The following is a 23,501-nucleotide window of genomic DNA, read 5'->3' as shown; positions in this document are numbered from 1 at the left end:
ATAATAATAGGCTGAACCATTTGAAACTGCCATTTTTATAGGTCAAAAATTGTTAATGTCAGCAGTTTTATATGGTTATCACCTTATCGTCATAACTAAAAAGGCTAGGGTGTGTGGGCCTTCAGGCACGGCTGGATTCAGGTGCTCCGAGTTAGTTGTTGGGAATCTTAGTGGTGGCTTCTTTCCCAGGCAGCTCTGGCCATGGGAGCAAGCTGGCAACAGTATATAGTAGCGTCCTGGACACCCCATCAAGAAGAGGAGCCACTTTCCTAAATGTTCCAATAGAAGCTCTAGGTTGGAGCCCATTGGCTACCCCTGAGCCAATTGGTTTGGCCTTGGGGATAGAATGCTTTGATTGGCCAGAGCCAGGTCATATGCCCACCAATCAACGTGATTTTGGGTCTGGAGCGTTCTGAATGGCCAGACCTGGGTCATCTGCCTATCCTGAGCCAATCAGTGTGGCCTTGGGAATGGAAGACTCTGGTCAGACCTGGATTGTGTATCTGCCCTTGGGGCTTGGCGCAAGCAGGAGTCAGCCAGGTGATCTGAGCACGAAAGGAGTGTTCTTCCAAGGAAATGTTCTGCTGGTGGCAGAAAGGGGAACGGATACTGAACAGGCCAAAGAACCAGCGTTGCTGTGTGATACAGAAACAAGTGGAAGGGAAGGGTCTGGGGAGATTGAACCTCCTCTCCATCCCCCTCTCCCAGAGGTGATGGTGGGTATGGGATACACGCGGGAAGAAATCAAAGAGGCCTTGACCAGCCAGAAGTACAACGAAGTGACCGCCACCTACCTCCTGCTGGGCAGGAAGACTGAGGTCAGAAGGCGCCAGGGGCATTTGGGATGCGCGATGCCCGGGGTGGAGGGACTTCTGGGGCAGAGGGAACAGAGGCTGAGGTTCCTCATTTGTCATCCTCCTGCAGGAGGGTGGGGACCGGGGCACCCCGGGGCTGGCCCTGGCACGGGTGCGGGCGCCCAGCGACACCACCAATGGAATGAGCTCCAGCAAAGGCACCAGCCACAGCAAAGGACAACGGAGTGCCTCCTCCACTTACCACCGCCAGCGCAGGCATAGCGACTTCTGTGAGTGTGGTCCCGCACCCTTATGCGCCATCCCAGGCACCAAGGCTTCCGAACTTCAGATCAGGGTTGTCTGGCCGACAGTCTACAAAAACCTTTGCTCAAGCCAACTGTAGAGAAGGGAGGACTTTTGTATAAAGATGCAGGGACTTTATAGGGAACTTGGAGGTGGGAACACACAGCCAGGATCAGAAAGGGATTAGAAACCGAAAAAGAATCCAGAGTAGATGCTCTCTGTTTCTCGCTTCCTCTCTGTTCCTCTGGCTTTTCCTTTCTCTCTTACGTATCTCACCTTCCCTTTTTCCCAATCTTTCCCCTTCTGTCTCCAATTTAGAGAGCAGCCCAATGATAGCTGGAATCCCTTTGGACACCTGTCAGGGATAGAGCTCTCATGTCAGGGTTCACTTGGCTTTAAGCCATCATTATCAGGACAGAGGAGGACACATTGCACAAAACAGCTGCTGAGAGCCTGCCCTCTGGCTCTCCTCTGTACTGAAAATTTGAAAGACCCTTCCTAGTGGAAAGGGGCTGGGCAGATACCTTCCTGAACCCCACATTCTGTAACTGAAAGATACCACCCACAAAAGATAGAGCTGACCATCACCACCACAGATTAGGTGTAGAAACTTCCAAGAAGTCTCTTACCCACACGCTCCTCAAATACGAATCTTCCCAACTATTCCTTTTTTTTTTTTTTTTTTTTTAGGATTTTACTTATTTTTGTGAGCAAGAGTGTGTGCACACACTAGCAGGGGATAAGCATCAGGCAGAGGGAGAAGCAGGCTTCCCCCTGAGCAGGGAGCCCGATTCGGGACTTGATCCCAGAACCCTGGAATCAGGACCTGAACTGAAGGCAGATGCTTAGCAACTGAGCCACCCAGGCGACCCCTCCCAACTATTCTATAAGCAGCTCCATGGAGATATAATTCACATAGCATACAATTCACCTGTTCAAAGTGGATGATTCAGTGGTGTTGGTCTGGTCACAAGTGTCGCCATCACCACCGTCCACTCTAGCACATTTTCATCGCCCCAGGAAGAAACTCCATAAGCCCCAACTTGCCATTGACCTCCGGACCCCCATCCACCATCCCCAGCACCTGGGCAACCACCAGTCCATTCTCTGTCTCTACAGATGCCCCTATCCTGGACATTTTGTGCAAGAGGAATTAGGCAATATGTGGCCTTTTGTGTCCAGATTTTTTCACTTGGGATAACGTTTTCAGCTACATTTTAGCGCAGACAAGCAACTCCTCCCTTTCAATGGCCTGGTCATAATTCGTGGATCTACCACACTCTGTTTTTCCATTCGTCAGCTGATGACCATTGCACTGTTTTCGCTGTTTGGTGCTTGTGAATAACACTGCTGTGAACGTTTGCGTACCGAGCTCCGCGTGGATCACCCGTGTCCAGTCCCCAGCTGTCCTCGGAGGTGGCCACTGAGACCAGTTTGGGAGAAATTTTGTTCATATATAGAGTTAATCCCTGAACAAGGCAGGGGTTAGGGCACCAACCCCCTGTGCAGTCAAAAATGCACGTGTAACTTCCAACTCCCCCCAAATGTAACTCTAAGCTTGCTGCTGACTGAGAGCCTCTCTGATAATGTAGTCCATCAACACACACTGTGTCGATGTGTTATATGCTGTATTCTTACCATAAAGCAAGCCACAAAACAGAAAATGTCCTTCAGAGAATCGGAGGGAAGTGACCTCTGCAGTCCTGTACAGTATTTATCAAAAAACATCCACATAGAAGTGGCCCCATGGAGTTCAAAGCCATGTTTTCAAGGGTGGGGTGTATTTAATGATAGATACAAAAAAGAGATAAGAAGAAAAGAAACAGGGGTGCTTGCATGGCTCAGTTGTTTGAGCGTCAGATCCTTGATTTCTGTTCCAGTCAGCTCAGACCATCAGATCGAGCCTTGCTTTGGACTCCACGCCCAGCGGGGAGTCTGCTTGAAGAGTCTGTCTCCCTCTGCCCCTCTCCTCCCTAAAAAGAGTTTAAAAAAAAAAAGAGAGAAAGAGAGACATAAACATATATAAATGCAATACTAACATAATCACATACCATAAAGGTAACATTCTCTTTTAAGAAATTTAAGGGGAAAAATGATAGCCTTTAAGTTGTTCATATATAAGCAAGTAAATAGAGATAAATAAAATCTAGATTTCCTCTTATACAAAGGACAGCTCACCTTAGACCTCAGGCCCTACCTTTTCTGCTCTGTAGTCCATCTTGAAGATCTCTGTGTCTTGATACATAAGCAGTTTCCTCCTCGTAGCTGCAGATGATTCCATTGTACAGAAATAGCTTGACTTCATCTGGCCATTCCCTTTTAAGGGGCACTTAGGCTGCTCCCGGTCTTTTGTACTTAACCAAAAATTTTGATGTGGGGCACCTGCCTGGCTTGGACGGTTAAGTGTCTGACTTTGGCTCAGGTTACAATTGTGGGGTCCTGGGATCAAGCCCCGTGTTGGGCTCCATGCTCAGTGTGAAGTCTGTTTGTCCCTCTCGCTCTGTCCCTCCCCCTGCTCGTTTTCTCTCTCAAGTAAATAAAATTTTTTAAAATAATAGTGACACAGGGCGCCTGGGTGGCTTAGTCAATTAAGTGTCTGCCTTTGGCTCGGGTCATGGTCTCAGGGTCCTAGGATCAAGCCCCATGTTGGGCTCCCTGCTCAGCGGGCAGTCTGCTTCTCCCTCTCTCTGGCCCTCCCCGCCAACACATGCTTTCTCTCTCTCTCATAAATCAAATCTTAGGGAAAAAATAGCGCTGCAGTGAATAACCTACAGGGGCATCAGGTCATTTCCATGGGGCTGGGGGTCAGATGTGCATCTATCATTGGGACAGATGGAGTCAGCATGGCCCACGCAGAGCTTGTAACCTGTGTGAGGAATTCTGAGGTTCCAAGGATCTCCCAGAGTGCTTTCTGGCCTTTCAAGGTGAAGCAAGCTCTAACTGTCCCCTCCCTCCACCAGGTGGCCCATCCCCCGCACCCCTGCACCCCAAACGCAGCCCAACCAGCACCGGGGAGACGGAGCTGAAGGAGGAGCGCCTGCCAGGCCGGAAGGCGAGCTGCAGTGCTGCTGGAAGCGGGAGCCGGGGGCTGCCTCCCTCCAGCCCCATGGTCAGCAGCGCCCACAACCCCAACAAGGCAGAGATCCCAGAGCGGCGGAAGGACAGCACGAGCACCCCTGTGAGTGGCCAGGGCTCGGGGTGTGACTGCCGGGTTCACACTTTTTGGACCCTGCTGTTCCCCAGACCACCACACAGGACTCCTTGTTCTGTCTGTTCGTTCCTTCATCCCATAGACCGTTGAGTGCTCTCTCTCTCTCTCTGATCGAGCTTATGCTGGATACTAGCATATAAATTAGCCTTCGGCATCAGAAAGAAGCACTTCAGGTAGGCAGGATTTTGTACAGGGAAGGAGGGTCTTACAAAGTTGTAGGAAGGGCTGGAGGGGCAGGCAGGGGATTAGACCCACTGGAAAGACACATCACACTGCAGAACTGACCCACTGAGGAGGCTGCCACTGCTGGGGCATGGTTGAATTCCAGAACACATGGTCATGACCTTAATTCAGGACTCAGAAACTTTGTTCTCTACCAGAAGGGCCCCTCGATGCCAGGAATTCTAAAAACAGGCACTGGGGCTCTGCTGAGGCAATGACCCTCATCTCATGACCTTGCCCATGTAAGCAGAAGTCACAGGGGACAGGAAAGCCACTGCTGCCCCATTGCCACCTTCCAGATCTTCCCAAATGCAAAGATTGGCAGAACCCATTCAACCGCAGATCCTGAGCTGCAGAGGATTTTGGGGAATGTAGTACTTGGCTCTCCTCCCATAGCTCCTTAAGAGGAGGTTTTAAGACCAGAACTTTCAATTGCATTGGTGAGCTGTGTGGCCTTGAGCAAGCAACTTCACCTCTCTGAGCCTCAGTATTCCATCCCATGAAATGAGCTCATCGGAGGTCTTGGATTGTTGTGAGGCTCTTGTAATATCTTGGACGTATACTAACCTCCCACAGCGTCCAGCTCAGTTAACAGTCAATATATAAAGGCTGTGGTGGTTGTTAGGCAAAAACACACCTGAAAAGATAGAAAAAGAACAGCAAATTAGCGCCCCCCCAACAAAGTAGAAGGAAGGAAATAATAGAAGTCGAGAAAGGAACAAGCAGAAGTACACTAGAGAAAACCAACAAAGCTACAGTCCAGTTCTTGAAAAGATTAATACAGTCATTGAACCCCAGGAATTACTAGTAATCAGAGATGAAAAGGAATACTCTGTCCGAACATAAAAAGACAGTAAGAAGGCATTAGGAGCCAAAGTTACTTTGGCCCAAATTAGGAGATAAAGGTGACATCTTAGATGAAATGGACAGTTGTCTTTCAAAACACAAATAACCAACCTTGCTGGAGAAGAAACAGAAAATCTGAACAGTCTTAGGTTCTTGTCCAAGACCTGGAATCCATAACTGAAAACTTTCGCAGAAAGAAAATTCTAGGCTCCAAGGGGTGAAATTCTGCCAGACACTGAAAGGAGAAATAACATCAACCTTACAGAAACTTCCAGAGAATAGAAAACGAGGGTTCACTTCCCAGCACATTTGGAGAGGCGGCACAGTCCCGACGGGCACTCCCTGATCCTAGGGGGGGTTGCAGTCCAGGGCAGGGTGGGGATGGGTTAAGGGGACAGATATTGACGATACAAAGTGATTGAGGCAGCCCTGGGGGCCCCAAGGAGGCACCTAATGTAGGCGGCTGTATTAGGAGCCGACAGCTGAAAGATACGTAGGTGTGAGTCGAGGGGAAAGGTGGGAGGACTATCCAAGCAGGTGGGGCAGCCGTGCAAAGGCCGGGAGGAGACACCAAGTGTGCCATGAGTAAATACGCTACGGAAAGCCTCACATAGCTGACTTGTACCCAGAGAAGGCAGAGCCAGGAGAGGAGTGGGCAAGGCTGCCCCCTGGGCTCCACCCTGACCCTCTCGCCCTCAGCGCCCCATCTCAGCTCCGTGACCCTTAGCCTGAGTTGCCAGGATGGCTTGGTAACGTTTCCTTTCTCCCAGAGTAAACCATCGCTTGCTCAGTCTTGGCCTCTCGATTGTAATGAGGGAGACCAGAGAGGATAAGTGGGGGGTTAAGGGGTGTCCCTCCGCCTCCTCACTCCCTCCTGGCCATGTCTCCCACAGAACAACCTCCCTCCCAGCATGATGACCCGCAGAAACACCTACGTTTGCACAGAACGCCCTGGGGCTGAGCGCCCATCCCTGTTGCCAAATGGCAAAGAGAACAGGTATGGTGAGGGGCCAGGAGCGGGGGGGGTGGGGGCTAACCATTGTGGGAAACGGGTGCCGTGGGGACTGGGGAGTGTGTGTGCCCTTCCCTTGTCAGAATCTACCCGTGTCCTCTCCCCTACCCCGCCCGACCCCCCTGAAAATCTTCCCCTCTTAATTAATTAGTCATCAGTCCCAGGAAAGCAGTCTGCCCTGTTCTCTCCGCCTACGAGACTTGGGAAACTGAGTTGATTTTTTTTTTTTTTTGAATGATCAATTTTTAGAACTTGAGAGAAACCCCAGAATGTCACAGCTTCAACATCCTCTTGTTGGCTGGTTTTCAAACTAGTTTTCCTGAGTCTGCTCGATCTCTCTCAGCTGGCATGTGAGGGAAACCAGTGCAGACTGGCTGGAGCATAAAAAGGGAATGAATTAGGGGCGCCTGGCTGGTTCAGGGGGTAGAGCATGTGGCTCTTGGTCTCAGGGTCGTGAGTTCAAGCCCCATGTTGGGCGTGGAGCCTACTTAAAAAAACAGGGTGGGGGGTGGGAATTAGTTCACATCACCGTTCAAGTCCAGGAGTGAGGAGTGGGGCCAGCTTCAGGATAATGACATTCCTTCCCACTAGGACTCCAGGGCCCGACATCAAGGTGCCCTCTGGGGAACACCCAACAAACGCGTGTTACAGGGTATGGAGTGGTTGAGAGCAGTGATTCTGTGGCTCCTGAGTTCTAAGTGTAAACCTTGCCTTTGCACTCTGCTAGCAGGATGACCTTGAGTGAGTCTTGGAGCCTCTGTTTCCTCCTCTGTAAGATGGGGCTGATGTTCTCTGCCTCTAGGATCCGTTAGAGGGATCCGGTGGAGATCAAGTGCGTCCTGTACCTGGCACAGGGTCTGTGACATCGAAGTCAATTGATAAGTGAGCACTTATCTTGTGGTCATTAAATAAAAAGAATAGTGAATATTCATCAAGCAGGAACTGTGTGCCAGGCCTTGGTGTGTATTTGCTGGTTGAATGCCCCTAACGACTCTCTGAGGTAGAGCCCAGTATCTCCATTTACAGCTGAGGAAATGAGGTTCAGAGATGTTAAGTAACTCGCCCAAGGCCACACAGCTGGTAAGTCAAAGAGCAAAGATTCCTGACTGACTCCAGTTTGTGTATTTGTAAACACTATAGTGCATAGCCTTCCAGCTTTGGTCGAGAGATGGGGCAGCAGTTAGATTGTAGACTCAACTGGTGTAATGAGGAGACCTCAAGGGATGGTGGCTTAAATGAGAAGGAGGTTTAGTCCTCTCTGATAGAGCCATCCAGAGGTAGGCAGGCAGGGTCCTCCAAAGACCCAGATTGTTCCTGCCAAACTCAGCCCGAGGCTCCAGCTCTGGGACTGAGGCCCCTGCACCAGCTGCTACCGTTTCTAACCAGCAAGAAGGATGGAAAGAGTGGAGCGCAAGCTGCATGCTTTTTAGAGCCCTGACCCAGAAATGGGACAAAGTACTTCTGTTTGTATCCCATTGGCTGGAGAGTAGTCACATGACCATCCCTAACTGCAAGGGAGCTGGGAAATGTAGTCTCTGGCTGGGTGGCCATATGCAAGGCTCATATTCTTAGGAAGTTTGGTTACTGAAAGTAAAACAAGGAGGACGGATTCCAAGGGAGAGGTAGTGGCATCTGCCACAGTCAGGGTTCCCTCTTTGAGATCCAGGCTGGTCCTGGGGTCCTTGGAAGGATAGAAAGTGTAGGTCTGGCCCCTCCTATCAGGACTGGAAGGGCCTAGAGGAGGGTCCTGGGATGCTGAAACCACCACAGTCAACACAACATCTTGAGACATCTCACCTGTCAAAAAATTATCATAGTGAGTTTAAGTGCCTTTGATGTTCACACCTATTCCTATCCCGAGTTCGAGTAATGAAAGTTCAGATAGAGCATTTGCAAAGTTGATTTGGTTCGTGAGGTTTGGATGCCAAATGGCAAGCGATTCATCAAAAAATGTATCTGAACCTATTCAACTGCTGAGTTTGGAGAGGAGAGGATTCATTTAGAGTGGGTAAAGTTTAAAGAAAGGACAGTTTGAAGGAGGGATGACTTAGGAAGAAAGAAGAGTCAGTAAAATAGCTAGGGTTGTATAGTACACAGCCTGCCCAACTGTGCATGGCAGCCCTGTCTCTGAGCTCTAAGTTTTTTAATGTTTCTCATCTCAGGACAGGTTAGTGAAGAATCAGAAAGACTGGGGCCTTGACCTGCCTTGAGGCCCCGCTCTGACTTATCCCTTTCTGCCCACAGCTCGGGTACCCCACGGGTGCCCCCCGCCTCTCCCTCTAGTCACAGCCTGGCTCCCCCATCAGGGGAGCGGAGCCGCCTGGCACGTGGTTCCACCATCCGTAGCACCTTCCACGGTGGTCAGGTCCGGGACCGGAGGGCAGGGGGAGGGGGAGGCGGGGGTGTGCAGAACGGACCCCCTGCCTCTCCTACCCTGGCCCACGAGGCCACACCCCTGCCTACTGGGCGGCCCCGCCCTACCACCAACCTCTTCACCAAGCTGACCTCCAAACTGACCCGAAGGTGAGCCCTATGGGACCTGGGGGTGGGGGGGTGCGGTGGGGGGCAATGGGGCCTAACCTGTCTTCTACTCTGCTCCGCCTCCTGTACCCCTACTCCTCCTCCTCTTCTTTCTCCTCCTCCTCCTCCGTCACCCTTCACCTCCCTCCTCACACTACAGGGTTACCCTCGATCCCTCTAAACGGCAGAACTCTAACCGCTGCGTTTCGGGCGCCTCTCTGCCCCAGGGATCCAAGATCAGTAAGTCCCGTCCACCCTCCGCTGTCCCTGCCTCTGCCTCCCTGTCTGCATGTCTGACCCGTGCGTACAGGGGTGGGGGAGGGGGACTGTGTGTGTGCGGGAGGAGGACTGGTTGTGGGGTCTGGCTGTTCATTTTACTCATTTAATGAACATGGCCTCTGGAGCCAGACTCTTAAGGTTCAGACCCCAGCTCTGCTGAGTGACCTTGAGCAAGTCACTCAACCTTGCTTTCCTCTCCTGTAAGGTGGGGTTAGACATAACAGTGCCTTCCTCCTAGGGTTGTCGTGTGGACTGAACAAGGTGATATATGGACTGAGCATAGAATGCCTGGAAATCCTTGGAAAATGATTTATGTTTATTCACTGAGCGCCTGTTGTGTGCCTGGCCCTATCTTAGACCCTGGAGTAGAGTGAACAGAATGTCTAAAATCCCAGCCCAGGCAGAGTCGACATTCTCCTCGGAGATCCAGACAGTAAATGAGTACTGAGAAGAAAACTAGAGCAGGGAAGAGAAGTGCAGTTTTAAATGGAGCAGGCCTCACTAAGGAGGTGCCGTTTGAGCAAAGGCTGAAGGAGGGGTGCGTGTGTGTGTGTCCATGTCCTTCTCTCTGTAGGTGTGTGTCTCTGCCCAACCCCTTTCTCTTCCGACTTCCAAATTCTTCAGTATCTTTCCTCCGACCTGCACTAACCATTTCGAAAGGGACGCCCCTTCTGGGCATGGAGAGGGAGTTCAGATTCTGACTCCCAGCCCTCCCCAGCTCAGCTCCAGCCAGCAGGAAGGGACCGGGACCTGGGCTGAGGCAGGGGCTGCCCAGAGTCCTGGAAGCGGTGGGTTGGGTGAGGGGGCACCCTATGTGCAGATTAGACACTCTGCCCCCCTCTCCCCTTTTAGGGTCACAGACGAACCTGAGAGAATCGGGGGACCTGAGGTCACAAGGTGAGTGCCTGTGCCTACGTCCTGGGCCGCTACATTGGCCCCCTCCCTTCTGAGCCTCAGACCCTACTTGTGTCCGCACCTCCCCTATCCACCACTCCCATACCTTTAGATGGGACCTCAGCCTTGTCCTCCAGGCCAGCTTCCTGAACTCTCCCTCGGACCCTCTTTTCCCTGTCCGTGCCTTTTATGCCCCGACTCTGGACAGCTTTCTCTCATTTCCATCCCCACCCATGCACACTGTCCCTTGACCATCCTTACGTCCAGCCGCTTCCATGTATGACCAGCTCCTGCTGTCATACCTCCTTCCCCCCTCATCCAACGAGGCACAACGGCTGCAGCAGCTTGGGCATTACCTGTACAGCCCCACATGGTAAATAGTTTAGGCTTTGAGGGCCAGGTAATCTCTGTCATGCCTGTTCGGCTCTGCCCTTGTTGCACAAAACAGCCACAGTCAATACAAAAACTAATGGGCATGGCGGGGTTCCAGTAACACTTATTGACAAAAGCATGCAGCCCTGTACCTTGCCTGCCCTGCTTCGGTTTGATACAATCCATGTGTAAAAACCCCCCATGCAAATAAAGGACCTCCCCACCAGTCCCAAAGGTCCCAGGACTGACTCTCATTGGCTGGAACTGAGTCATTTGGCTATCCCTGAACCAATGCCTGTGGCCAGATGGGTGGAGTACTCTGATTGGTGGGACCTGGTCATATGCTCCTCTTGAACCAATCACAGGAGGCAGGGGGGTGGAACGCTCTCATTGGCCAGAACTGAGCCACGTGCCCAGCTTGGCGGTGAGAGGCCCGGGTGCCCGCGGGTAAACCAGGAAGACTATGTGTGCGATGGTTCTCAAGAGGCCTGCCCTTGGTGCTTTAGGCAGGACGTTTCTTTGTTGTATGGGGCCTTTTACACGTGGCAGAACATGTATCCTCCCTGAACCTAATAAATGTCAGCGGCGCCCCATCCCAAGACATTGAGATACTCAAAGAGCACCCAGCAATGTCCAGATAGCCTTTGGGAGGAGGTGATGGACGGAGGTTGCCCGCATCGCTTCCACTCGCATCCCGGAATTTAGAGACAAGGCGGCGCCTGGCTGCGGCGGAGGCTGGGTAGTATAGTCTCCAGCTGGGCAGCCACCCACACAGCTGAACCTCTGTCACCGTCCCTGGGCTGAGAGAGGGTGGCGGGCTGTGAGGGACGGCCAGGAGTCTGTCCCCAGTGGGAACAGTGGGTGGCCTCCCGCTCCTGTGCCGTGTCTGACCGCTGATGTCTTCCCGCCCCAGTTGCCATCTACCTTGGGATCAAACGGAAACCGCCCCCCGGCTACTCCGATTCCCCTGGAGTGTGAAGCTGACCAGCTCACGCCCGCCTGAGGCCCTGATGGCAGCTCTGCGCCAGGCCACCGCGGCCGCCCGCTGCCGCTGCCGCCAGCCACAGCCGTTCCTGCTGGCCTGCCTGCACGGGGGTGCGGGCGGGCCCGAGCCCCTGTCCCACTTCGAAGTGGAGGTCTGCCAGCTGCCCCGGCCCGGCCTGCGGGGAGTTCTCTTCCGCCGCGTGGCGGGCACCGCCCTGGCCTTCCGCACCCTCGTCACCCGCATCTCCAACGACCTCGAGCTCTGAGCCGCCACGGCCCGGGTCCCCTCCTCATCTTCTCCCTCGTCCCCTTCACCTCCACAGCACGGAGAGGGGTCAGGGAGGCGCGTCTCCCTCTGTCATCACCTCGTTCCCGCGAATTCGACGTGGGGACAGAGACTGTCCCTCATGCTGTTCTCCCGGGGCCACTGGGCATGAGAGAAGAGTGAGGGGGCTGAGCGAGGGTAGCTGGCCCCTTCCTGGAGCCTCCAGCCGGCCCTGTCCGCCCTCACCGTGCCAGGGGGGCACCCCAGGAGACTTTGGGAGCAGGGCAGGGGGAGAAAGGGAAACTGAGGAAACTCTTCCATCCCTGCCCCACCCCCACCCCAGAGCTCAAGAATTAGGCCTTGGGCGGGGGCAGGAAGAGTTGCTGAGCCTAAAGACTGGAGAATGGGGGCTGGGAGTGGGAGTCAGAGAGGCAGATCCCTTCCCCTCCCCTCCCCTCATGCTCGAACCCCACCCCCTCCTTCCCGCCCCAGGCTGGCGCGGGGCACTTTGTACAAATCCTTGTAAATACCCCCACACCCTCCCCTCTGCAGAGATCTCTCGAGGAGCTGCCGCTGTCACCTCCGGTTTTTAAGTTATTACACCCCCCTCCTCTTGTCAGCCCCCTCACCTGCAGCCTGTCGCCCAATAAATTTAGGAGAGTCCCCCTCCCCCACGCTGACCCCGGGCTTTTCCTTCCCTGCCCTCACCTGCGAGTCAGAGGAGGAGGAGATGGTGTGTGACTTTTGGGCCAGTGGTTCCTCCTTTCTGAGCCTCGGTTTTCTCAGCTGCAGAATGGGTGTAGTGGGGGTGTGAGGGTCAAGGATGACGGCGGCGGAGGGCAGGACAGAACTCGGCCTCATCCAGGAGGCCCCCAGTTCCTATATCGGTGCCCCATTCATCCACTCACGTGCCCACCCACATGTTATACCAGACTCTAAGCCACTTCTTACTCCAGTAGTACATTTATTCAATAAACAGTCATTGACCTGTGCCTACTCTGTGCCAGGCCCAGTGCTGGACACGGAGACACATGGAGCCCCTGTCTGTGGCGGGTACGGGTTCGGACGCAAAACACGAGAGAAACCGTTGCTTTGCGGAGCCCAGAAGATAGTGGGAGGGGAGCCAGAAAAATGATGCTGGAGTTGGGCTTTGAAAGATGAGTAGGAGTTGACCGGGTTTGGGGTATGTCCGGGCAAAAGTCTGGGGATAGGAGTGCATGACGGACCTTCAGAGAACCGTGGGTAATTTCCATGTGGCTGCTATCTTGGGGGTGGTGGAGAATTAGCAAGAGAAATGCTGTATTAGGACTCATAATCCTACACTGGAGAGAAAACATTCATTTATGTTCCTTAATAGTATGGGGTGCCTGACTTCAGGTATGGCTGAATCCGGGCAGCCAGCCATCTCCTCTTGGCTTTTTTCCGTGTGATTTGAATAGTTTCAGCCAGTAGTTTTCATCAGACACTCCCTGATGGCAGTGATGACCCCAGCAGTTCCAACTGCTCCTCCCTTTGCCTAGTTTCTGCACCAGAAAGTTCCTCATTGCCAACTTTTGGCAAAAGTCCCAAGACAGACCCTTATTGGCACAGAGAAGTCATGTGACCATCCCTGACCCAGTCACTGGTGCTCAGAAGCAGCCAGACCCCTGCCTAGAGCTGGTAGTAGAGGGGCTCCTCAGAGGAAAGTAAAGGTGTCTTTAGCCAGAGGAAGGAAATAGAAGCTCAACAGAGCAAAGCAGTAGAGGGTGGGGGTTGCTCACACAGGGCCTCGTAGGCCAAAGGGCCAAAGTGAGTGAGCTGGGCTTTTATCCAAGGGCACGAGGGAGCCATGGAGGGTTGTATGCAGAGAAGAGGCTTAGCATGCTGTGTTTCAAGTGCCCACTTGGGACATGGTACAGTCAACCCGTGTCTTGTGTTCTTCCTGGGGCTGACAGCAAAGTCAAATGAGAAATGACGAGTGGTAGAAACTGAGTGGTCAGTGTTGAAAAATTCAGGGTTTCGGGCAGAACCATGTTACTGTCTTATGAGTGAGACCAGAATAGGGATCTGCTGAAAGGTGTCTCTACTGAGTCAGGTGGCGGGCACCAACCAACTCTGGAAATCTCAATCCCTAAGGACTTCTTGTGTGCCCAGCCCTGTGCCGGGGACATAGTGGTGGCCAGAACAGCCCCAGTCGTGCCCTCCAGGGGGCTCAGCTGGATTTAGCTGCATCAGTGATGATCCAAAGTGGGAAGGGCTGAGGGGGGCGGGGCAGAGGCTAGGGAAGTCCAAGAGTGCATGTCCCAGTCAGGGAGGGCTTCCTGGAGGAGGAACATCCCAGCTGCCCCTGGGAGAATATGAACAGCTAGCTAGACATGGCGGTTAGGGGGTTTATGTTCTAGGCAGACGGAACAGCTTGTACGAATCCTGGGAAGCAGGAGAGTGAGAGTACAGCAAATGGCATAAAATTCGCAGTGAGAAGAGTCTGGGAGAGATGAGGCTGAGATGCTGGCAGGGCCCTGAAGGTCGTGGAGAGGGGCCCAGGCTTTCTTCCAAGAACACTGGGGAGCCATGGCGAGCTTGTAAACAAGGGAGAGGCAAGGACAGGTTTATGCTGCGAAGGGAGGAAAGGAGACAGGTCAGGAGGGTAGGAAGGAGGTCGGAGAGGGACAGAGGTGGGAAGAGAAGGGGCACATTTAGGGCTTATGAGGCAAGATGGGCAGGACAGGCATGGTCGCTGATGGTCAGATTTGGCTCCGACAGTCCCACTGGAGCGCCTGTGGTCTGTGGGGCCTCGAGGGTGGGGTGGGGGGGTGGAGCTGGGGTTAGTGAAGCAATCTTCACTTGGGGCAGTGTTGTAAAGGACATCCTGACATCTGAGAGGTCTAGTCTTTCTCTCCTAGCCTTGCCGTTTCGGTACTCTCTCTGGGAACGCTTGGGGACATCCCCTGGCCTCAGTTTACCCTCTGTAAAATAGAGCACATCTCTTGATCTCTAAGGGCCCTTTACCTGGGTGATTTCAGGTTTGAAAAAGTGCCTCCTCCAGGTACCTGGGGCTCCGCCTTCCACTTACTCCAGCTCACATTTCTTTCTGAAACCTTGGTCTCTTTCTGAGGCCAGGAGGCTGCTCAGGCAGATGGGGGCCTCGAGGTATTGGGTCGAGTAGAGGTGATTGATGTGGCCAACACCCAATACGTGTTCAGATGCTTCCCGACTGCCATTACCTGCCCCTCCCACGGCCCCTCCCCACCTGCTTCCTAGGACCCAGCTTTTCAAGGCTCTCCAAAGGTGGATCCCTCAAGACTTCAAGGGAACGCTCTGAGCCAAGCCCCAGCCCTGGGGCCGGGGGTGCGGGGGGGGGGGGGGGAGCATGGGCAAAGACGTTAAGGTGGGAATCGAGGGTGTAAGGAGCAAGAGCGTAGAGAGGAATAATGGGGAAGGAACTGGAAAGATGCGCCTTCAGCCAGTGGTGCGCAAATGCACCTCTTGGAAAAGCGCAAACCATAGGGGCGCGTTCTAGGAGATGTGGGGAGCGATGTCGGGTTCAGGAGCAACGAAAAGGAAGTTTAAAGGACTGGTCGCCGCTGTCGAGGGATGAAGTGAGAACACACAGAAGGAGGCCCGCGACGGACAGAATGAGGTATATGTGATGAGATGCACGGTAGGTCTCACACTGGAGTCCCAGGGGACAAATTCAAGTCTCAGACGTTTGGTTTGGCTTACGTTTCTCCCCCATGGGCACCCTGTGTTTGAGATCTGAGTATGCGTGATGGGGAGCTCAGGTTGGGAAGGGGGCTGCACGACTCTGGGTCTCAGATTTCCTCATAGGACCGTATCGGAATGAATTAGACGGTTCACTAACTTTGCCTTATTTTAGAGATGGGATATAACGGGGAAGGCAAGCCCCTTCGAGGTCGCGCAGCGGCCGACGGCAAACGTCCCACCTCCTGCTGCTCAGTAACTTTCGCACAGAAGTTAGGGCCACCATTGCTTTTATTTGTTGCTTTGGGTGTAGAAAAAGCAGGAACTCCAGATGTGTCGGCGAGCCCTCCCTTAGCCAGAGCTCCTGGTGGTGGGCGGAGCTCTGGGAAAAGGAGGGGAAGGTGTGAGGAGGTTCCTCATTGGCCAGATGGCTTCAGAAGCTGAAGCCCGTTCGTTGGAACTCCGGTTGGGAATGGAATTCCGAGATGGTTGGATAGAGCCCCCAGGTGGCCGAACCCCTCTAAGTGGAGCTGGTGGAGGGTGGACCCCCGACAGGCGGAGTCCTCCCTTTGGCTGGGGCTCCAGCAGTCGGCGGCGAGCGGACCCGACGCCTATTTCTGGGCGGGGATCATGTCATCGATGGACTGGCCCTTTTCCAGCTTCTTCTCCATCTCCACCATGAGCTTCACACCGTCCACCACCAGCTGCACCTGTTCGACTTCGGACGAGCCCAGCCGATCCGCGTTGGATATGTCGAACACTGAGCCCACAGCAGCTGTGTCCACACCGCCTGCAGGAGCAGAAGGCAGGGGCATAAGCAGGGAGCAGAGGTGCAGGAGTGGGGCCCAGGATGCGGCCCCCGTGCCAGCGGAGACGGCTGCACGTACTGGGCGCCTACTGTGTAACCGGTTACGTGCATTGAGTCTCCTAAATGTCCATTCGTGGGCTCACGTCTCCGGCTAATTTAGATACCTCTCCCCTCAACCATCCAACATGAAAATACAGCCCTGCGGCTAAGAGCGAGTTCCGGAGCCCGGCCGTCTGGGGTTGAACCCTGACCGTCCTCTCCTTTACACATGGGAAACCGAGGGCCCTAGGGGGCAGGGGACATCCACAATGTCATGACGTCCTATTGATTCCTATGAGATAAAGCGTGCTGACGCCCATTTACAGAGGAAGAAACTGAGGCCCACGGAGGGGTAGCCCTGGTCCCCCCAGAACCCGCATGGATGCCCCGCCTTCCCCTTCCGCACAGGGCCCGCCCCCGACGCCGCGGCAAGCGGAGGCAGAGCCGCACCTGTGCCGCGCTTCTGCAGGCGCAGACGGGTGAGGATCTCCTCGAACTTGGGGTGCTTGCTCAGGTGCGCCAGCTTGACATGCACGCCTCCACGCAGTCCGGTGCCCAAGTTGGACGGGCAGGTGAGCACGTAGCCCAAGTGCTCGTTCCACATGAAGGGGTGGCCGGCTTTCTTGAAGATCTCCTCAATCTGAGGTAAGGGGAGAGGACTGGGGTCAGCGCCAGCGGGCGCCCCAAATACACCCGCAACCGGGACGGGGTTGGGCGGAAGACAGGGTGAGGACGTGGGTGGGGGGTGGGTTGGGAAATTGCCAGCGCTCAGCTTCTGAAGGGAAGGGCCGGACCACCCAGGTGGTGCAAGATGCGGAGGGGGCTGGGCTTGAGGACGCTTCGGAAGCGCGTTCTTAGGGGCGGGGCTTGCGCATAGGGTGGAGCCGGGTTGCCCCGGGGGGCGGAGCCCTGAGAGGCGGGCGGGGCGTTCCAGGTCGGGTTGTCCCAGGTCCGCCGCGAGGGCCAGGCTCCATACCTTCTGCAGCCCCACGCAGAAGCGGCGGAAAACCTCCTTCATGTTGCCCCCCTTCTCCATGGAAATGACTCGGAGGTGGTCCTCCTCGTTCACCCACACCAGGAAGCTCTTGTTGTCATTGTGCCTAGTGTGGGGCAAGAGGAGGCCAGGGCATCAGCTCCGCGTGGCCACCCCACTCCCGGCCTCTCGAAAACACCCCCACCGCTAGGGGGCAACGGGCCGGAGGAGTTTCGGGTGGTGGCACCCGTTCCTCAAAGTCGCAGAAGCTTTACCCCCATAGACCCGAACGTCATCGAATCTGAGGAATCGCCAATCTAATTAGGATCAAAGGTTTTTAGGGTCTTAAGTCTGAACAGCATTAAATTACAGACGCTTAGAATCTCAGAATCTTTGAAGAACAGAAGCTGGGAGTCCGAATTGACAAATCTTGGAAATCCTACATCTGGTCTCAGGGACCAACCTTGCCTTCACCTTGTGACGTGTCAGAAATAGAGGCTTAGAGCCATAAAACATTTAGATCTGGAAATGTCTGAAACCACGGAATCACAGAACCTGGAATTAGTGGAATCTGAGAACCTAAAAATACTCAAAATCTTGGAACCTTAGAATCATTCCATCTGTATATCTTGGAACTCAGACTCTCCAAATCATCTGAGACCTAAGTTTTCAAAACCTTTGAAAATCTTTCGCTATCAGAATTGGGGATTCAAAGGTTCATAGAAAGTAACTATAAGCAGCCGTAAACGATAAAACTAATAGCCAATGTTGGGCACTTACTATATCCTAGACACTGTTTTCATTACTGCTCTCCATTTTACAGATGGGGAAACCAGGGCAGAGAAATGTTAAAATAATGTGCCCAAGGTCACACAGGGGTGGAAGGCAAGGTCACTTTTCTGGGGATGCCTGGAAACATCGTCATTTTTATGGTGTTAGCTTTGGCAGAGGAATGGGGAGGCTGGCAGAGGGGACCTCACCAGATGCCACGGGCGTCGGGCCAGTCCCGGGCCATGCCAGAGGCCAGCAGCAGTGGGGACACGGGCTTGTCGAACAGGAAGTGATCGTCAATGAGTTGCTGCTGCTCCTGCTCGGTCATGCTCTTCAGAGGGTAGTACTTCCCCTTGAACTCGCCTGTCAGGCTGTTGAGGGCTAAGGGGGGGCCACACAAGGGAGTGGTCAGCAGCCTGCCCACCACAGCCTGGGCACAGAGGCCGGGGGCTTGGTCCGGTGGATGTGCTAATGGCATCTGAACACTAGGGTGAAACCCAGATTTTGCATAGAATCTCCCCTTCCTTGACCTTCACATCCCATTCACCTGTGACCAACCGTGTGCTGAAGCCCCTCCAGTTGGCCAACAAGATGGACAGTCAACATGTTAGGAACTTGGGAAGCCATCCGTAAAAATTATTAAAAAATAGCATATTTAGGGGTGGCTGTGTGGCTCAGTGGGTTAAGCCTCTGCCTTCGGCTCAGGTCATGATCCCAGAGTCCTGGGATTAAGCCCTGCCTCAGGCTCTCTGCTCTGCAGGAAACCTGCTTCCTCCTCTCTCTCTGCCTGCCTCTCTGCCTACTTGTGATCTCTGTCTGTCAAATAAATAAATAAAATCTAAAAAAAAAAATGTTATTATTAAAAAAATAGCATATGTAGTATTTGTTTATATTCATATATAGAATAAATGTATATATTTATATACACATTAGACACTTCAATACAGTGTATTATATAATGCTATATATCACATACTTTATACTATATTATATTGTTAAAAATAATTTATCTAGGAGCGCCTGGGTGGCTCAATTGGTTAAGTGACTGCATTCAGCTGAGGTGGTGATCCTGGAGTCCTGGGAACGAGTCCCACATCAGACTCCCTGCTTCTCCCTCTGACCCTCCTCACTCTCATGCTCTCTCACTCTCCCTCCCTCTCCCAATCTCTCTCTCTAATAAAAAACTAAAATCTTAAAAAAAAAAATTTGTCTAGGGGCACCTGGCTGCCTCAGTCGGTAGAACACACAACCCTTGATGTCAGGGTCATGAGTTTGAGCCCCATGTTGGGCATGAAGCCTACTTAAAAAATAATAATAATTTATGTAAACTTCCAGTTAAATAAACTATATTTTAAAACAAGTAATAGGCGGCATCTGAGTGGCTCAGTCAGTTAAGCATCTGACTCTTGATTTCAGCTCAGGTCGTGATCTCAGGGTTGTGAGATCAAGCCCTGCACTGGGCTCTGTGCTGGGTGTGGAGCCTGCTTAAGATTCTCTCTCTGGGGTGCCTGGGTAGCTCGGTGGGTTAAAGCTTCTGCCTTCGGCTCAGGAAATGATCCCAGGGTCCTGGGATTGAGCCCCAAGTTGGGCTCTCTGCTCGGCAGGGAGCCTGCTTCCTCCTCTCTCTCTCTCTTTCTGCCTACTTGTGATCTGTCAAAAAAAAAAAAAAAAATTCCCTCTCTCTGCCCCTCTCTCTCTCTCTAAAAATAAATAAATAAAGTTTTTTAAAAACCCACAGGTAGTAAATATTCAAAATGGCTACTTCCTAATTATTTTATTGCATCTTTATTATCTATGTTCTTGAAGATTTTTCGTCCCTATCTGATGATGGGGATCCCAAGTACCGAGGTGCATCGCTTCCCATCTCTCTATGACATCATGTTCATAGCTTAAAATTGGTCATGGTAGGAGAATTTACACCTTGGAAACTGGCAGTCGATGCAAATTGAGGCTGGTTTTTTGGTTTCCTTGGTTGGGGGGGGTTGTTTGTTTTTGTCTTTGTTTTGCTGGGTGTTAAACATTTACTAGAAACAAGGGACTTGAAAGGCCTAATGATTCTACCGCTCAAACCTACCCATTCTTTCTCTACATCCCACTGTCTACCCTTCACCCCAGAGCCTGGACCACTGTGGTTGCCCCTTACAGTCTCTCTGCTCCTACCTCTGCCCACAGTCTGTTCCCCACTCAACAGCCAGAGGACTCCATGAAATTCTATGGACTTACTCTTCTCACCATCCTCCCAAGGTTCCCATCTCTCTCAGAGTCAAAGCCAAAGCCCTCCAGACAGCCCACAAGGCTCTGCACAGCCTAGCCACCCATATCCCTCTGACACATCTCCTCCCCTGGTCCACTCAGCTCCAGCCACACTTTTCCACCTCAGGGCCTTTGCACTTGCCACTCCACCTGCCTGGAATTCTTCAGGTTCCTTCTTGTCAATCAGGTCTCAACCCTTTCTTTCTTTCTTTCTTTTTTTAAAATTTAATTTATTTAATTGAGAGAATGAGAGAGAGAGCGAGCACGAGAGAAAGGCAGGTCCGACGGAGAAGCAGATTCCCTGCTGAGCAGGGAGCCCTATGCGGGACTCAATCTTGGGACTCCAGGATCACGACCTGAGCCAAAGGCAGTCGCTTAACCAACGGAGCCGCCCAGGCATCGCTCAACCTTTCATTTCTAGGAGAGCTCCTCCCAGTCATACCGAGATGCACCTTTGTATTTTGGCTACATGGCATGTTGGAATTCATCATTCTTTTGTTGGTTTCTTGGTTTCCTCTTATCTCCCCACCAGGCTGACAGCTCTGTGAGAGCGTGATCTTGTCCATCTTATTCATCACGGGAGCCCTAGCTCCCTACGCAGGACCATAAGAACCGCAAATGTTTGCTGGCTGGCTGGCTGGCTGGCTGGACCGATGGAGGTCAGGACCCCGATACCACTGAGGGTCTGCGTGGTTGTGCGCTGGGTGCCTTGTCAGCGCCCCCTGGCTTCCACCAGGGGTAATGCTGCCGGCCGTCACTCACCCAGCACCCATGACTTACCAAGCTCTTTCCATGGAGGAGCGGAGCCAGAGTGGGGTGGTCCCAAGGGTGGGCGGGGTGGGGGTTCTCACCTTCCACGGAGAGTTTCTCCACAGCCCGGCGCTCGCCCCGGGAGCAGTGGGGAGGCAGGGTGTAGCCCTTGATGCTGCGGCCCGTGCGGACGCGGCTGCTGAGTACATAGTTGGGGTCCAGGTCGTCTCCACCCTGGAGGGCAGGAGGGTGGTCAGGGCTGGGCATGCTCCCAGTTCCAACTCTCTGCTACTTCCTTTGGCTCCTTCTTGTCCCCAGGCTTCTCCCACCGCCACCCTGGTTCTGCCTCTCCCCTCTCTGTCTCTTTCCATCCTTCTCCCAGCTCCTCGTCTGTCCCTCTTTTTCCCTCCATACATCTCTTTCCCCATCTTTGTCCCTGCTTCCTGTTTCTCTTCATCTCCTTCCCTGTCTCTCCTCCCATCTGACTCTCCTTGCTCTGTCCTCGGTCTCTCTGTCTTCTGTGCCTCGCTGTCCCTCTTTCCCTCCCCTCCGTCTCTGTCTCTCTGAATGCTCCTTCCCATGTACGTCCTTCCCTCTCTCTCCCCTGTCCCTCCCCTGGCCTGGGGACAGCTGACCTTGAGGTTCTCGTGGTTGAGGTCGGTCTTGTGCTTGTCAGTGGGTTTGTAACCCCCGTGCCGGTCTTGGATGATGGGGTCAAAGAGATCCTTGAACACCTGGTAGGATTCCTCGTCACCGGCCACACAGCCCACGGTCATGATGAAGGGGTGACCTGGGGGTTCAGGGTGAGGTCAGAGGTGCTTGTCCCCAGCAAGGATCAGAGGTGCTTGTCCCCAGCAAGGAAGGCCCGGGCTCCTGGATCCAGTGTAGACTGTATGTGTGTGTGCACGTGTGTGTGTGTGTGTGTGTGTGTGTGTGTGTGTGTGTGTCTTGGCAGGTTCTCATTCAAGACCTCTGGGTCAGAACTACAGAGGATAAGGGTTGGTTGGACAGAGAGGGAAGGCTGGGAGAGATCAAGGGGATATCTGGGCTGAGGGAAAGGTGCTGGAGGCAGGGCAAAGGAGAAAGTCTTAGGGGCCCAGTTATAAAGTACCAAAAATATTACCACTTCAGAGTCCCCAAATCACGGACTCTTCCTTCACTGAAAAACTTTCAGAAACATATTAGACTATCGGCTCCCATGGATAATAAGAGACTTGAAAGACCCTCGTATTCCCAGATGGGGAAACAGAAGCCCAGAGAGAGGGGGCATCGCTCCTCAATCACACAATGAGTTGGAGGCTAGAACCCCCCTCGGGGCTCTGGTGTCCTTGGAGAAAGAACCAGGGCACCAATGACACCCCCTGCCAGACCCTGAGCGCATGCTTCGTCCTCAGCCCTGCTCCAAGCCCTGTAGGTGCGCTGACTCTGTTTTCATGACGTGGGTGCCCATTTTTCAGATGTGGAAACTGAGGCCCTCAGGAGATGGAATGATTTTTTCACATCTTACTTGTGTGCATTTGTGAGGGGTTGGCCACTTGCCGGGGCCCGTCTCGAGCCCTTCATACATGTAGCCATATTTGCTTCTCACAACAGCCCCTCGAGCATAGCCTCCATCTTCCAGACGGGAAAATGGAGGCCTGTGAAGGTGGGACCAAGGTGTGGCAGGCAGCCTCCGGAGCCCCCACCCCACCTGAGTCTCTATCCACACTCCAGCAAGGAGGCTCACCTGGGTTGTCCACACCAGTCTGGATGACATCGTCCAGGGTGAAGCCAGATGGAGTCTCCTTGTCCCGCAGCTTCTTGTAGAGCTCCGGGGTCAGCACCTTGGCCATGTGGTTGTTGTGCTTGCTGAGGTCGGGGTACTCCTCCTCAGGCTTGTAGTTCAGCTTGAACTTGTTGTGGGTGTTACCGAACGGCATGGTGGCGGCGTGGGGGGCCTGGTGGGCAAGGGCGGGTTGCAGGGGGGAAGGTTAACTTGCCTCCAGCAGAGGCCAACAAGGGAACAGAGCAAGGCTTTGGGGTCAGAGCCAGTCCTGACTCAGGTGCTGTGTGACTTGGAACAAGAAGGGTCTTGTCTCTGAGTCCCTGTGACTTGACGGGATGCATGGGGACTCTGGGTCAGATATCAGCTCGGCCACATACAATAAGCTGTGTGACCTTGGTGACTCAGCTTAACCTCTCTGTGCCTCAGATTACTCATGTGTACAGTGGGGGTCACAGGAGCCCTCATCTCAGGGGCTTAAAGGAGTTCCTGTACATTAAGCGCTTGGGAGAGTCCTGGCACACAATAAGCATTATTTTGCTTAGCTATTATTATGATTATCATCACTATTATTTTAAAGGTCTGTGTGAGGAGCTGGTGGGAAGGTGGAGGTGTGGCTGAGAATGAGTGTGTGAGCAGAGAAGGGACATTCTCTCCATGAAGCTTCTGCTTAGTTAGGGGATGAGGAGCAGGGCAGAAGGGAAGGCCGGGTAGCCAGACCCTCTCTTTACTGACAACTCTGGCAGGTCTTAGTTGAGAAGG

General features: G+C 53.2%; 2 protein-coding genes across 3 annotated transcripts in view; one reads left to right on the top strand and one right to left on the bottom strand.

Annotated features, from left to right (window-relative positions):
• MARK4 (microtubule affinity regulating kinase 4) overlaps window positions 1–12,694 on the top strand; it is a 28,102-nt gene extending 15,408 nt beyond the window's left edge. Inside the window, exons 11-18 of one of the 2 annotated variants that reach the window (XM_059381204.1) lie at window positions 709–818; window positions 925–1,084; window positions 4,058–4,275; window positions 6,270–6,373; window positions 8,633–8,911; window positions 9,069–9,148; window positions 10,040–10,084; window positions 11,367–11,524. In XM_059381204.1, the coding sequence (XP_059237187.1) occupies window positions 709–818; window positions 925–1,084; window positions 4,058–4,275; window positions 6,270–6,373; window positions 8,633–8,911; window positions 9,069–9,148; window positions 10,040–10,084; window positions 11,367–11,431 (1,061 nt within the window). In that variant the 3' untranslated portion in view covers window positions 11,432–11,524. Of the gene's footprint in view, window positions 1–708; window positions 819–924; window positions 1,085–4,057; window positions 4,276–6,269; window positions 6,374–8,632; window positions 8,912–9,068; window positions 9,149–10,039; window positions 10,085–11,366 lie in introns of both variants that reach the window. The other variant, XM_059381203.1, reaches the window with a different exon arrangement.
• A 2,885-nt stretch (window positions 12,695–15,579) lies between these two features.
• Window positions 15,580–22,905, bottom strand: CKM (creatine kinase, M-type). The gene is made up of 7 exons (XM_059383971.1): window positions 22,704–22,905; window positions 21,613–21,767; window positions 21,079–21,211; window positions 18,184–18,355; window positions 17,207–17,330; window positions 16,681–16,870; window positions 15,580–16,173 (listed from the first exon to the last, which is right to left on the bottom strand). The coding sequence occupies exons 1-7, from the start codon at window positions 22,894–22,896 to the stop codon at window positions 15,995–15,997; spliced, it is 1,146 nt and encodes a 381-aa protein (XP_059239954.1). The 5' UTR covers window positions 22,897–22,905; the 3' UTR covers window positions 15,580–15,994.
• Window positions 22,906–23,501: the final 596 nt, after the last annotated feature.

This window comes from Mustela nigripes, chromosome 17 (assembly GCF_022355385.1).
Source record: "Mustela nigripes isolate SB6536 chromosome 17, MUSNIG.SB6536, whole genome shotgun sequence".
In the NCBI taxonomy this organism is placed as follows: Eukaryota; Metazoa; Chordata; class Mammalia; order Carnivora; family Mustelidae; genus Mustela; species Mustela nigripes.
Note: the sequence above shows the minus strand (reverse complement) of the source record. Positions and strands in the feature narration are given on the sequence as shown.